This window comes from Sylvia atricapilla, chromosome 19, assembly GCF_009819655.1.
Source record: "Sylvia atricapilla isolate bSylAtr1 chromosome 19, bSylAtr1.pri, whole genome shotgun sequence".
Classification (NCBI taxonomy): Eukaryota; Metazoa; Chordata; class Aves; order Passeriformes; family Sylviidae; genus Sylvia; species Sylvia atricapilla.
The window spans coordinates 9,462,569-9,478,640 of record NC_089158.1 but is presented as its reverse complement, the minus strand read 5'-3'; the positions used below and the strand labels follow the sequence as shown (position 1 = coordinate 9,478,640).

General features: G+C 49.2%; 1 protein-coding gene across 3 annotated transcripts in view; it reads right to left on the bottom strand.

The window, feature by feature from the left end:
* Window positions 1–16,072, bottom strand: part of DAB2IP (DAB2 interacting protein) — a 127,592-nt gene that overhangs the window by 78,097 nt on the left and 33,423 nt on the right. For all 3 annotated transcript variants that reach the window (XM_066332914.1, XM_066332915.1, XM_066332917.1), the window contains exon 3: window positions 15,491–15,609. In XM_066332914.1, coding sequence (XP_066189011.1) covers window positions 15,491–15,609 — 119 coding nt within the window. The remainder of the gene's footprint in view (window positions 1–15,490; window positions 15,610–16,072) is intronic.

Below are 16,072 nucleotides of genomic sequence, written 5' to 3'. Positions count from 1 at the left end.
CTTAGATGTGGCTGATAACTATTTCTATTGTCTCAGGAAGATTCTCCTCGATAAAGATTTCACTACAGGCGCTGCATTTCGCTTTCCAAAACGCCTGACCAGAGGCTTTGAAAGAAAAGCCAGAGAGGTCCAGTTCACTTCTTTCCCAGGGATGTCCCTTCCTCCAGGTGCCCCTCCAGTGATGGTTGTGTGGAGGTTCCAGGAGCACAGTGCCTGTCCCAGCAGCTGTAGCAGGGACGGTCCATAAGCAGCAAAGAGAAGCACAAATCCCTCTCTCTGTGTGTGTCTGTGTGTGTGTGTGTGAGGAGCAGGCAGTGCTGCCTGCCCGGAGAGCCCCAGGAGCTCAGGCAGAGCTGATGGAGAGCAGCAGCCCCCTCCCGGGGACTATTGCATAAGATGCCTGTGCTTTGCATTTTGTTCTGTCCCTGGCTGCAGCCCGAGTGTCTGAAGCCAAAGGGCTGTTTTGTGCTTTGTGAGACAACAAGCCTGTCCCACTGGTGAGTCTCATTTGCCCTCTCGATGTCTGTACCACACGAAGAAAGGATCTCACCTTCCTCCCTTTGCAGAATTTCCCACATTATCACCCGGGGTGTGTTCAGCAGAAAGCAAAGCCAGCCACACATATCTGAGTTTGCTCTCCCCCTGCTCCCCCAGAACAACTCATTTAACAGCAGCACAGCAATTAGAAAATCAATATTCCATCCTGACAGGACTGTTTCGGCCGCAGCATTGCTTAAGGAGCATCTCTGGCAGCCTCATCTTTGCCTGGACAAAGGCTAAGGCAGGAAGGACACTCCGGTGTCGGGAGATCTGATTGATTTAAGATGATTTCTCTTAAAGCCCACTCGGTATTTGCAGCCTGTTTCAGGTACAGGCAGCGTGGAGATGACATTCTCCTAATAAGCAGCTCTGTGCCAGGGGTGTGCGTATAAATACAGCTGCAGAGAAATGCAAGCTTGCTTTCTTGTTTAATATCCACCACCCACCTGAATAAAACAGAACCTGACACATGTCATAAGGAATTACTGGAAGAATGCAAGGCCCTTAGGCACCAGAGCCCCATTTGTATTCCAGTCATATTAACCAAAAATAAAATAAATAAGTAACAATCACATCTTTGCCATGAAAGGATTTTCCAGCCATTCAAGCACTTACTACGATGCTGTTACACATTCCCGTGCTGGAAGTGCAAGGGCAGCAAAGGGGAGGGAAACAGAGACAAAGCAAAGAGCAGAAATCACAACAGAAATTAGTGAGATTTGCTGCTTTGGAGCTCGTGCTGGAAGGCTCGGCCTGGCCCAGCTCAGCCCAGCCCTGTTTTCCCCGAATTCTGTAATTAGTATCAGTGATTATTCCAGCAGGATTCAGAACCCTGCCCATCTGCAGAGTCCAAGGTGGGAGCAGCCTGCTTTGTTTTCATGTTATTTAAAATAAGAACCCTAATTGCCAATTGTTGTGGTGGAAAACCACTCCCTCATAGAGACAGGCACGATGGAAAGCACTGTGTGAGCTCCACCTTTCCGAGCCACTAGGGAGAGTGGGAAAGCAAAAATTCCCCCAACTGCGAGCAAACCCACCCACCTTCCCCAGAAAAGTGAAAATCAGAGAGATGGTTGCTAAATTGAGGAGCAGGAACTCCTCTTGCAGGGAACACGAGCGCTGAAAGCCGTCCAAGACAGGCTCCCATCTCCATCCCACAGTCCCTGGTTTGTTTGCCTGTGTGTGCTGTTGTGTAAGCCATAATTATGCAATCTCACAGTTTAGCACCGAGACATTCCCAGCTTGTTCCAGCTCAGCAGCAGCAGCTCATGGCCATAAATGAAAAAGCCAGACTTTTTCCACCAATTCATTGACATGGAATAATGTGACCTCTTGCAGCACGGAGAAGGGCAGTGCAAAAGATGAGCTCTGGGGAAAGGAGGCAGTGCTGGCCAGAATTATCAGCAGTGGGCTTCTGGTTAATGCAAAGTGAAGCCAGCCATGGCAGGGACATGTGGAACCTTTAAACTGGTTCCTGATGAGGTTTGTATAAATTGGATGCCCTGACACAGCAAAGTGGGAGATCTGTGACCTCAGGAGCAGCACAACAAACAGCTACACAGAGAGACACTGCACGGAGAGAAAACATTTCCCAGGGCACTTTCTGATGGAAATGGTAGATAAAATCCCTGGACAAAACAGCCCATCCTCAGTCATCAGCACAAACTGCTGCACTTCATGACTTTTTTTCAATTGGGTCATTAGATTTTTCTCAGTCGATTTTTCAGGTGAGACAAAATGAGTCTGATTTTGAAGATTCACAAACAGTTGTAAAATAACGATCAGACGCCAGAACAGCTGTAATCACTGTTTCCAACTATTTCATCTCCAGAGGCATCCAATGGGTTTTGAAGATCTCTTTATGCTAACTCAATTTTAGAGTTGAACACATTTAGGAGGAGTCACTTCCTCCAGAGTGTTGTACTGACACCCAAGTGTTGTTCCTTTTGTACCAGGAGCACAAATCAAATCGAATCCTGGGCTCTTTATGCACTGACATTTATAGAAAGAAAAACGTGTCAGAGGAAGAGAAGTGTCCACAAAAGCACTCAGGGCTGAGTGATGCTTTCTCAGCTTATCGGTGACAGGGGCTGTGGTTTCAACACATCACACGGCAGCAAATAAAAGTGCCAAGATGCAGGTGACAGAGCACAGCCTGTTCTGGGAGCTCTGACACTGCTCCACACTGAGAATGCCATGGGGTCAGCTGGAACAGGCCTGGGAGAAATCAGGGGCTGGGGAATTACTGCAGAATCCCAGACTGCTTTGGGTTGGGAGGGACCTGAAAGATCATCCAGTGCCACGGGCAGGGACACCTTCCACTGGCCCAGGCTGCTCCAAGCTGGCCTTGGACACTGCCAGGGATGCAGGAGCAGCCTGTGCCAGGGTCCCCTCACCCTCCCAGGGAAGGATTCCCTCCAATATCCCACCCAACCCTGTCCTCTGTCAGTTTGAAGCCATTCCCCCTTGTTCTATCACTACACACCCTTGTAAAAATCCCTCTCTTAAATGTTTAAGGGAACTTGATATTTCTAAAACCTTCAGATTTACGATTGGACTGGTGGAATTATTTAGGTCAAGTCACGCTTTGCATGTTAATTTGAAAAAATAATCAAATCTAACGTGAGTTTCAGAATGCCAGTGCCAGGACAGCCAGCCCAGGAAATTATTGATGAGCTTTCAGACAGGACTGAAGCAATTAAGAGTCACTTTTGGTTGCCTGAAAGCAGCTTGGTGACCTGAGTCCAGCTGTGAGGCAGAGAGAGGAGATCCCTGAGCTGTCCTTCAGGGCCACGTTCACACACACAGGATGGTTTTTTCCCCATTTCCAGGAGCTGTTATTGGAAAATGTCACTATTCATTGTCGAGGTTCCCGGGATGCAGCAACTCCATTACACCAAAGCCTTCTGAGCACAAAGTAGCCACAGATAACCTGGATGTATTTGCTGCAGCTGCTGTTCCAGAGGCTGCACTCCTGTTCCGTGGGGGGATTCCCATCATTATTGGCTCTGTTGTTTTATATCTCGCTCCTCTGTGTGATGCTGACTCCTTTCATTTGGACAAAAGGATGTGTTCCTCTGACACGAGCAGGGATGAGGAGTCTCAGGGATGGAAAAGGGATGCTGGAGGAAAGGCAGCAGGTCATGATGTGCCTGGGCTGAGGGCATGGGAGCCCTGGAGCCTGTCCCAAAGGAGACCCTGGAGTCTGTCCCAAAGGAGACCCTGGAGCCCCTGTCCCAAAGGGAACCCTGGAGCCTCTGTCCCAAAGGAGACCCTGGAGCCCCTGTCCCAAAGGAGACCCTGGAGCCCCTGTCCCAAAGGAGACTGGAGCCTCTGTCCCAAAGGAGACCCCAGAGCCCCTGTCCCAAAGGAGACTGGAGCCCCTGTCCCAAAGAGAACCCTGGAGCCTCTGTCCCAAAGGAGACCCCAGAGCCTGTCCCAAAGGAGACCCCAGAGCCTGTCCCTGTGGGACTCTGGAGCCCCTGTCCCAAAGGGAACCCTGGAGCCCCTGTCCCAAAGGAGATCCTGGAGCCCCTGTCCCAAAGGGAGCCCTGGAACCTGTCCCAAAGGGAGCCCTGGAGCCTCTGTCCCTGTGGAAACCCTGGAGCCTCTGTCCCAAAGGAGACCCCAGAGCCTGTCCCAAAGGAGACCCCAGAGCCTGTCCCTGTGGGACTCTGGAGCCCCTGTCCCAAAGGGAACCCTGGAGCCCCTGTCCCAAAGGAGATCCTGGAGCCCCTGTCCCAAAGGGAGCCCTGGAACCTGTCCCAAAGGGAGCCCTGGAGCCTCTGTCCCTGTGGAAACCCTGGAGCCTCTGTCCCAAAGGAGACCCCAGAGCCTGTCCCTGTGGGACCCTGGAGCCTCTGTCCCAAAGGAGACCCTGGAGCCCCTGTCCCAAAGGGAACCCTGGAGTCCGTCCCAAAGGGAGCCCTGGAGCCTCTGTCCCTGTGGAAACCCTGGAGCCTCTGTCCCAAAGGAGACCCTGGAGCCTCTGTCCCAAAGGAGACCCTGGAGCCCCTGTCCCACAGGAGACCCTGGAGCCTGTCCCTGTGGAAGCTGTGGAGGCCCTGTCCCTGCTGCTGGCAGATGCCCAGAACAGACTTGCCAGTGCTTTCAAGGAAAACAAGTGCAGAAAAGATGTTTCTTCCAACAACATAATACTGTACACGAGCAAACACACTGAGTAGGGAATGGCTCAGAGTGATAAAAACCACGGAGAACTATTCAAGAGGAGTGTCTTTAGCTGGGAAAGACACGGGGACACAACAGGACATTATCAGCAAATAATGCATGGCAAAATCAGGAATGGATTGCCTGCTTCTATTTCCTGGCTTTTCTAAAATGGCCAAGGAGTAGATAATGAAGATGAAAGATAAGGGGCTTTAATAGATTAAAAACTGTCAGTGCTATAAATTATGTATCAGACAGTGTCTGTCTGTGGAACTCATTGATAGGAGATGTAATTGAGACCCAAAACTTCACACCACTCCAAGAGGATTATTATTTTTTAAGACGATGGAACTTTTTCCGTGGTTCAGAAGAGAGAACAAAGCTGCCAAGGCAGGGGATAACGGGAGCTGGCCCATTTCTGGGCCATGCTGGATCCCTCTGCCCCTCCCTGCCTGCTCTCAGGGTGCGCCTGAGGGTGTGTGGAGGCTCTGCTGCTGTGTGAGAGGTTGGGACTGCGATTAATAAAGGGAGGAAGAGCCTCAGAATGAGTGACTTTATCTAACGAGGGTGAGACACCCTGTACAGAGAGAGAGCTTCAGATATAAAGGCATCAAGGCAAACTTCTCTCAAGTGTGTGTCAGAGCAGGTACCAGAGGGCCGCGATAATGAAAAAAAAAGACAAATAATTCTTTGCCCTTTTCTTGCAGGCTTCACTCAACGACTGGAATTGCTCTATGAATACATATCACAGAGCTGCCAACAGACCTGGGAGGCAGCAGTCTTACACAAAGATCATAAGCCATGCTTAAGAGATTGGAGTTAAAAAAGAACCCAATGCTGCAGTCAGCTGATGATTTTTCCTATCCTATATCTTCTGTTAGAACATGTTTAAACAGAATCGAAATTATTGCCCGCTCTGTAGGGCTCAAATGCCCGTGTAAATGAAGCTGGGAGTAACTAGTTAGAGGGAGAAGGATTGAGGAGATTAATGTGAGCTACACTCACTTCCCTAGATGGCTCAGAGAGCTTATAACAGAATTGGGATGCTGGAAAGCAATTAAAAGAACTAACTTAAATAAATCTCTGCTGAAGGTTTGCCAGCATACACCTCTAAATTCTCCTCTGATGCAACCAGGCCCCTTCCTCCAGGGATGTTCTAACAACCTCTCAGACAGCAGGATAATTATTGCAAAGTGTGACCCAGACTGTGCTTACTGGTATAATCAAAAAACCCCTCGAGGTTTCAGAATTAGACACAGTGTCCCTGGTGGAGCAGAGTTCCCAACTCCTGGTAACTGTTGTGATGACTAAACTCGCAGTGACACTGTCTGTGAGTGGGACAGCCCCTCTGGGGCTGTGGGGCTGCTCACCCTGATGGGTTTTCCTTCTCCCACAGAGGATTCCTGGCACGCAACACACTGCAGGAGTGCCAAGGGGAGAGGAGAGATAAGGGCTTGTGGAATGACAGGGTATCCTGAGCTGGAAGGGACCCACAAGGACCATCCAGTCCAGCCCCTGGCCCTGCCCAGACACCCCAACAATCCCACGCTGTGCCTGGGAGCATTGTCCAAACCCTCCTGGAGCTCTGGCAGCCTCGGGGCTGTGACCATTCCCTGGGGAGCCTGTTCAGTGCCCCACCACCCTCTGGGGGAAGAACCTTTTCCTGAAATCCAGCCTAAACCTTCCCTTTGCATTCCCTCAGGATGGAGAGAGACAACATCTAAACACTGTTCTCACGAGAGGAGGACATGGCTGGTGCAATGCCAGCTCCAGCAGACCAGGCACTGCTGTTCCCTCCCAGCATTTTCTGAGGAAAACATGTTCCCCTGATATTTCCACTTCTCCGACGGAGTGTTTGATCCCTTGGGGAAGCTTAGGGACTGCAGTGGATTTGCTGCTTTCTGGTGCACAGGGAACCTCCACTGCTGGGATGTAAATCCTTGCTTGGTGCTAACACGCAATCTCCAATTTAAGCAAACAGGGAGCGAGGGAAGAAATGAAACACTAATTGCAATCCAAATTGCTCCATCTTCCATCCACCCCCTGCCAACCCTGCTCCCTAATCCATAAGTGAGTGATGCTCAGTGAATGATTAACTGGGGGAGCTGGGGAGGGTTCCTGCAGAGCCTCAGAGGAGGCTCAGCCCGTTCAGGGACTGTGCCCAGTGTCACTCATGACACCTGTAGGACAAACCCTGTCACCCACACAGACACTGCACAAACAACTGGCACTGCCTGGCAGCAGGGGAAAGGCAGGAGATGCCAGCATCCAGGGAAACCACGGACATTCCAGGCCACGATTGAAACTATTCACCTCCCTGGCTCTGCTTGGTGCCCAGAGGGGTTATGGCCAGGCAGAGGACAAATACCAGACTCCAAGACGAGCAAGAGCAGCCCTGAGCCTTTCACTGCAATCCTCAGAGCCAGGCATTGGTACGAACTCTGCTCTCACCAGAAGAATTTAACATGTAAATCCCCCCCTCTCTCTGTCTCTCTGTGGATTCCTATCATCTAAAGTGCTACTATACAGCAACAAACACATCCCTAATGGAACAAATCTCCCCACACAGCCAGGACAGCAAAATATTAATAATTCAGGGTACAGAGAGCCGAGTTATGTAAATCATTTGGGATCTGCTGCATCCCTGCTCTGCACAGGGATTCCTACAGAGAGCTGGGATGGGATGTGGGAAATCCCCCTGGACTGGGGGGACAGGGACAGCTTAATCCCAGAGACATCTGTAAATGTGAGCAAAAGCCTGATAGAATGGCTCTGCCTTTCTAATTCCTACTGCATTGCCATCCTTTGGAATGAGGGACTGCCACCCTCCTGCACATTATCAATCACACACAAGGCACAGCCCTTTCTCATATAATTACTTATATAACACATGTGGATTAAAGCTAAATTCTTATTTCTGGCTTTCATTCAAATCAGTTCAGTATTTTTAAACAAATTACATTTTAATTCCAGCTAAAGTGCATTGGTTTAATTCAATTAAAATCAGGTTTTTGCTTTTTTTTTCATCACACCAGACCTGAATTGTGTGGCAGAGAAGCTGAGTGAGACATTCTGTAGCTGTGCTGGAGATTTGAGTTGTAAACACTGCCAACCAGATAAGCATCATAATATCACTATCACACAACATCCATAGGTGAACAAACTACTTGAAATCCCAGTAATAACCATTTCAGAGGCTCTATATCCTAAGGTTTTATTAAAGAATATGATAAAGAGGAAGCACATTTTTCCTCAGTCTGGTTCCTCCTTCCCTCCCAGCTGACGGATGAACTTGACAGAGTTATCTGGTATTCCCTGAACATCATTACAGGCAGTGCTCTGTACAAGTCAGAGCCAGCAGTGAGCTCCAGCTGCTGCCTCCAGCTACAATCAGGGGATTTCAGGCCCTGAGCACTGCAATAAGAGCCGGGATAACAAGGAACACACGTCAGACATCGGCGTCTCCCAGCTCTGAACAAAGGCTTGGAACCCTTCCCCACCTCACTTCCATGCTCACTTGCAGCTCTTTATCCCTCACACAGATTTTCCAGTCGAGCTTTTGCAAGGTTTCAATAAAGAGCAGAGCGGAAGTTGGTTTAAGAAGTTATTTAAAAACATTCCTTCCTTCCTTCCAAGAGAGAAAACCGTTTATTGCTAAAACTAATTGCCACTAGAAATGACAGAGTAGAGGACAGCAAAGTGCGAGCCAACACGCAATGGATCTCTCCTCAGAGACGGAAAATTCCCAGAAGATGGAAATTGGAGGCAGATGCCAATTGGACATCCCTCCCCCAGGCCCACACAGCACGAGGGGCAAAAACTGAGAGTGCAGTTACATCCCATTAAAACTGAGAGTGCAGTTACATCCCATTAAAACTGAGAGTGCAGTTACATCCCATTAAACGCAGCTGCACACGCCAAAACCAGGGGAAGTCCCTGCTCTGCCATCTTCCTGCTTCTCTGCAGCTACTGGAGCTGGTTCAGTGCCCCAGCCAAACAGAAAATCCCCCCTTAAATAATCATTTCTCACTGAATCCACTTGCTGCCCTTCCTGAGGTCGTGTGATGGGAAGGAGACACTTGGGCAGCAGGGTGGAGAGAGCAGGATTGTCCCTCTCAGTGTTTGAGTGATGCTTTCATCAGGAGCAGTTTTCACTGCGGGCCAGAATCCCAGAATCCCAGAATCCCAGAATCCCAGACTGGTTTGGGCTGGAAGGGACCTTAAAGCTCATCTCATTGCACCCCCTTCCCCAGAGCAGGCTGCTCAGGGCTGTAGGTGTCCCTGCCCACGGCAGGGGAATGTTTAACCCTGAGACAGAAGTATCTCAGTATCTACTGTAAACAGATGATAGACAGAAAAGCAGAGAAAAGTCTAGAAGGAACAGGAAGCATCCTCTGGTAGAGAAGCTGCAGTGATGGCATTTTCTTTCTCTTTTTTTCCTTGGAGGTTATTGACATGAAGAGTAATGCTAATGTAATTGCACTGAAGCTCACGCACGTGAAAACCTCACCAGGGCAAAGCCCGAATAAACGGTGTGTTTGGAAACAAAACGCTGATGCAATGGAGTAGGAGTATCTGTCTTCAGGCTGAGGAGTATCACCACACCACGGGCCTGTCCTGGGCTGGAGTTTAGGATGTATTCTATCACCACCTTCAGTTAATGGTCCATCAATGCCTTGCCATGACTAACAGATAACTCCCTCTGGAGTTATCTCTCTCTTTAATGGGCCATCAAGGAGCTCCTGGATGACTCATCATCCCATTGGGAGATGCTCCGCCCACGGGGAGGAGCCAAGCATTCTCACCTGGATATAAGCTGGGATTTGGGACAGTAGAAGCAGCTCTCACCCACTGGATTCCCAGAGGATCAGAGTTATCAGACCTTTCTATGGGATCACTGCTTCAGGAAGACCACCTCACCTGGACTGCTTCCATCACCCTGATCAGGTTGTATTCTGACTCTCTCAGTTGTTTATTCTTTTTGTATTGCTGCATTTATTTTATTTTATTTTCCTTCTCTTCTCATTAAATTTTATTTCTGACTTAGAGCCTCTCACTTGGTTTTCAAACCCCAACAGGGCCACAGCACATTGGAACCGTCTCCCTTGGCTCAGTCTGTGCTCTCTGCCCGTACCCCTGAGGTGTGCAGTGCTGCACCATCCCAGCGGCCACACCAGTCAGCAAGGTGGATCCAGGCTGGGGGAGAGCAGCCAAAGGAAAGCAAGGCAAGCATCCTTGTGTCCATTAATCGAGCTGCAGACAATGCCCGGCGATTGCCGGCGCTCCCCGAACATCCCTCACGCGCTAACCATCTGCAGCTGGAATACAATGCTTTGATTACAAACGTCAAAAAGATAGAGCAGAAAATTAACTTCTCCTTATTTAGTAGGTTTGCAGAAATGTGGCTTCACGCTACACTAATTCAGTGCCCTGGGTATGAAAACTCCCCATTACGATGTCTCGTCAAATTAGAGCCGACGATCCAACGATGTCATCTCTCTCCTCACACAACGCTCTATTTTGTAATTAAGCAGGACAGGGAAACAATGGCCTTGCGTATAGAGAAAAGGTCAGGGATGCAAAACATATTTTTTGCAAGCTAATTGTAAGATGCATGAAGCCAATTATCCCAGCAGTGCTGCATATGCCAGAGCAGGAAGGGTTTTCTAATTCTGTTCCGTGACTCCGAGTGGAGTCAAGGCGCCGGCTGCACCCCGTGGGGCACGGGGCTGTCAGGAACCAGTGAGTTCAGGACTGGGAAAAAGGCTGGGAAAATTCTGCCATGGTTCTGTGAGAATCATCCCAGCCTCTTAGCCCTTCCCCTGACGTTTATTGTAACTTGAAGAATTAGCAGGAGCTAATATAGTCTTTACCGAAAGCTTTAGGCATGACCCCCCTGTTTAATTGGGAAGTTGGTTTGGAAGTGTAGGATAAAGGGAAGTGTTTCTGTAGCCTGTGAGAATGGGGAATGCATTTACCTCAGGCAGCTTCTGATACAAGCTCACGGGTATCTGCAGAAGTCAAATTAAAGGGAGGAACAGTTGGGACCTTGCTGCTGCCTTGGGAGAAGCTGAAAGGCCCCACATTGCTTTCAATCCATCTCTGTCCCTCTTGGAGTTATTAAATCACCACTCTTTCAATGCCTTCCAGAAAAGTCCTTTCAAAATGCTCTCTTTCCATTAACAACATTCTCCTTTTTAAAATGTCTAAACTTCCTGATACCATGAGGAGAAGAGGAACATCACAGTTTATGGAGAGAAATGATAATTTCTTCCTGCATCTCTCCTTCAAAGCAGCTCTCTCTGATTTTATTCCAGCCTCTTAACAGAGCCACTAATTAGAGATCAGTAATTAACTTTCTGGTTCAAGAAATATTTTGCAAAGGAACCCCATTAAAAGGCTGATTGGCTTATTCCAGGACAAAGCAGCCTTGGTATAAATGCAGGTAGTGCAGGAGGCCAGTCTGAATCCTGAGACTGTCCTTGAATCTTGATTTTTCTGCCGAAATCTGTTCCCTGAGGTGTGGGCAGTGGGGACAGGCACCGCCCCCGGCATGAATGACACGACTGTCACACGAGTGACTGCTGGATGCTCCTGGCTGTGACAGAGGTTTTATCCTGCATTTCAGTCACTGCTGATGGGGCTGGATGGTTCCCCCACAAAAACTGCACAGCCTTTCCTCAATATCTCCATTCCAATCCAAACCAGAGCCCAGCTGTGTCACTGCCACCCTTCAGGGTCCCCTCTGGGGCAGGTTTTCCTACTCAGCCAGCTTTCCTGGATAATGCCATTTAAGCAGGAGCCGAAAGAGGAAGCAGCTCTCAGTTCACACAGATCTGAAAGCCCTCTGTGGTTCTGGGGTCTGCCAGTGTCCTACTTCTGAGGGATGAGTCATTCCTCTTTCCAATTCCAGAGGAAATAGAGCAACTTCTTCATCCTTCACCATGCAGCACTCACCAGATTCTCATCAAACTTAACCAATTTCAGCATGCCTAAAAATACATCTTTGTTGGGAATAAACAAATTAGATCTCCAAGGAACTCCCAAGCTAAGTCTGCTACGGGAGCACAGACGTTCATCAGCTCCTGGTGCACCAAAATAAGTTTTTGTGCACATGGAAAGCTCCTACAACAGACAGCATGGGCACTAGAGTGGGAATTAAATCTGCTGCAGTACATGACTTGTACAATTCCTCTTCCCTCTGGGGGTTAGGAGCAAACATTTTGGATGGGCTAAAGACAAAAAGGAGTTTAAAGAGGAAGTCTCAGTGGTGCAAGTTGCTGCTGTTATTAATGCAGGGCTGTACCCCTTCCAAGGCTGAGGCTCATTTAACAATCAACCATATGCTCGGGCTTTTGTAGTGCCAATAAAAGCTTAAATAGAATGTTATCTCCTGGAATTATAAAAAAAACCAAAAAACAAAAACCCTGCAAAATAATCACAAATGTTGGTAATCCAGAGTCCCGTAGCATTAAATGGATTCTAGGTGCACTGAGGAAAAATGTCCCCAGCAATGTTTAGGGATTCCAGCAGAACACAGAGTTACTCACAGTACCCATTTTTCACCAAATTAAGACAATCTGAAGGCGTTTGTCCACACAGTGACAGTGTGGCCCTGCCCTCTCAGTGCTGGTGTAAAATCACCTTTATCACTACAAGAAAACCATCAGCAACGCGTCCCCACCAGTAATTAACAACTGCAGCAGAACAAACCCTTCTCTCCCTTCTCTGGCTCTGCTCCCTGTGCTCCACGTCCAACCCAGAAATTTTCTCCATCACAAATTTTGTAGGAGAAATGTGGGTCCAATTAAGAAAAATCCATCTGCCAAATGCTTGATTTGTGGCTGATTCCAGAGGCCACTACAAAGCCAAGCATTCAGCGCTCCACGATAAAAACTTAGTGAGCTGCTGTAATAAATCAAGAGGCAGGAGACATTGTTAGCAAAAAGCCACTTTTTGGAACCCTTTTTAGCTCTAACAAGCAATGTGACCAGCCAGCAAATTGAAAGGAACACTCATTCCACAATCCTCCTTTAGATCTCATATTTACACGCTCTGATTTTACCATATAATGCAACCCTGATACAGAAGGTGAGTTACACTTGCTCTGATTTTGCTTCTTTGACTATCAATAATTGTATTATTGTTACTGTAACAGGAAAAAAAAACAACACCGTGTGCACAAGACTGGCAAAATTTGGCCAAATCCATCCATGTGAACCCCACAGTAATTCAGTGAAATATTTCTGTTTATATTCTCACAAGCCACATCCATGTCATTATGTGTCTGAACATGCATGTGCACAGCTCATGTAATTCACATCTGCAGCATAAACGGGACATGCAAGGGAGGGAAAAATAAAGGAAATTAAGAGACGAGAACAGTCCTGATTTAGATACAAAGAAGCCAAGTAGCAGAAGCATTTACGATCTACTGTAGCTCCATATTTCAACCTGGAGTGTTTTGACTGCATTTACTGCACTATTCATTTTTGCTGTGGCATTCCCAGAAAAACTGGCCCACGCTCCAGAACAGAACAGTGTTATAATGGTGACTTCCACGAGCAGAGGAGTGGTTCCTGAACAATCAGCTTCAATACAAGATGGAGTCAAGAATCAAATATTTAAGAGGCGAATATTCCAATACCAAAAGCTTCTCTGGAACAGTTCTTGGATTACAAGCAAGACGAGCACAGCAGCAAATGCACGAGAACGATCCGAAAGACCTGAGCTCTTTCATCCACATTGTGCACACACAATGAGATGGGAATGTTCAGAAAGATAAAATTATCTCCTGTGACCAAAGCCTCGCTGCATGACCGAGAGGCCCAGCTGCTGCTTTGCTTTCACCTCTCTGAGAGCAACAGTCCCTAAGGCCAAGCTCTCCTGCAGAGGACTCCTGCTCACCTGACAGATCTGACACCGTGCTGGCAGCGAGGGACTAAGAGCCTGCTGTCAAAAGCCTCTGAGTCTCAGCGTCCTGCAGCTCAGGGGTGTCTGTGTATCGCAGGGGAAGTGCATTTTTGAGAGATGTCTGCCTAACAGAAGCTCTAATCTCAGGTATCACAGAGGTGTCATTCATTTTCAGTTTCTCATAGTCATATAAGCAAATCTTGGTTATTCGAGGCTGCCAAGTGCCAGCTCTCCTCTAAGACACCCTTTAAGCTCCACACTGCAAATGCACTGCAGGATTCCCCGAGCCTCTTTAAGGAGAAGTTAGTGAAATATATGCAGCACATCTGGGTCTGGGGAAGCCCTGCCAGCCCCCGGGCTGCTGTGCTGGGAGGGCAGGGAAATGACAAGGCTTCATTTGGGAAAATGACTCTGGCTGCAGGGCTGGCCACGACAGTTAATCCCCCTGTCCCATCCTGCCAAGTGACAGAACCAAACAAAACTCCTCCAGGTAGAAGGGAAAGCCTGCCTGATGTGCCTGTTCTTGGAGCAAAGCAGCAGCATTCCCGGCTCTGATTGCTTCCCTCTGGAACACAGTGCCCTACTTCGAGCGTTTGGGAAAACTGCAGCACAGGAACCAAAGCAGCTCTGTCTGCCCGGAGAGTAATCCCTGAAATCTCACTCGGCACCAACCAGCACAATCACTTCACTTGCAGAATGCAGAAGGAAAAAGCTTAGGAGGCTGCAATAGGTCAGGTGAGGAAATATCCAGATTGACAATTGTTGTTTGTGAGGTTCAAAAGCTCATGGCCCCTCCAATGGATAAGTACAGCTAAACCAAAGTAAGTTGTCATTGCTTTTCAAAGTGAAGCATTTACTCAATGGGTTCTCAAGTACCATCCTGGTGTATCAAACTGCCTCTGCTCAGAACTGGTTACATCAGGGTATGTCCAGCCCGGCGGAATTTTCAGGCACAGACTTTTCCCGGCACTTCAATATTTCTGTCACTCCCCAAAATGATTTGTGTAAGGTTGTAAGATTTTCCTTTCAGAAGCAAACCACTGGTTTGTGGTTGGTAAATCTGTCTTCCCCAGCCATGACCTTGATCTGCATGTGAATTTACACACGAATTTACCTCGCACGGTGCCTGACGCTCACATTAATGCAAATCTACACGGACATAAATACACACAAACCCACTAAAGAGCTGCTCTACTTTCCAACCAGCTGAAGAATCTCAAAAATATCTCATTTCTCTTCTATTTCCCTCTCCATTTGCTCCAATACTGGCCATCCCAGGTGAAATGCTTTATCAGATCCATCTGCACGTTCCCTGCAGCACATCCCTCCTGGAGCGAGCTCCTGTCATGGCTCAGGCAGGAGAGCAGCTCCGGCCACACGCCGAGGCTCCATCTCCGTGTGCTGACGGCAGACAACGGCGGGCTGCAGGCGGATGTGTGCGAGGGGGAGACAGGGATTTGGAGAGATTACGGTTGTTATTGTCCCCCGGTATTGTCCCCGCCGTGTGTAACCCAGTTGTGATGGGTGCAGTCCGGTGCGGGAGCATCCCTCCCCTCCCTCACCTGCAGCAGCCGGCTCTGCCTGCTGCAGCTCTGTGCTATTTATACGCTGGTGCATCAATTTAGGATTTATTGGGGGAGAGAAAGAAGAGCAGTCAGGCTTCTCCGCACCTGGAATTCAACCTGAAAAGGGAGGGCTCGCACCGTACCCTCAGCAACAAATTAAAACTGCCCCTCTTGCAATTAACCGAGTCTACTTCTATCAGAGATGCAGCCCTCGCTCCGAATAAGATAAGCAAGATCTTAACGAGAGCTGGAAAAATCAATATCCTCCTTCTCTCCCCCACACCCTCCGCGAAACGTCCCCTTACCTTTCATGGTCCACGCTCCTGAAGCCAGGTAAAATGTGCCGGAAGCTGCTGTTCCTATCGAGCTTGGGTTGGCTCTTTGTCCTTTTGATGGAGCCTTTAAGCCGCCGGCTGAGGAACCCCTGCGTGGCGAGACAAGAATACTAAATGGCGAGGCCGAGGGGAGCGGAGCCGCCCGCGCAGCCGGGCGGGCACAGCGCGTCCCGGGCAGCTCCCGCATGAGCGGCGCTGGCAGCGCCTGGCGTCAGCCAACATCTGCTGCCGGCGCTCCCGGGCCGCGGCTGCGGCGCGCCAGACTCCCCGAAGCCTCTGTTGCCCTGGCAACCATCAGCTCCCATAAAAATCCCGTCGGAAAGATAAGACCGGCGCATCCCGGCCCCTCTGACGGGAGCAGGGGCTGGGCGAGGGTCCGGCCGCCCCAGCCCCAGACGCCACCCACGCCGAGCCGGGGGCACACGGAGCTCCGCTACCTGCTCGGAGCCGCCCGCAGCCGCGGCCATTCCGCCGCAGCCCGGCTCGGGGACGCGGATGGAGCTCCATAGAGCCCGTCCCAACGCCGCCTGAGAGGAGACAGAGACCCCGGCT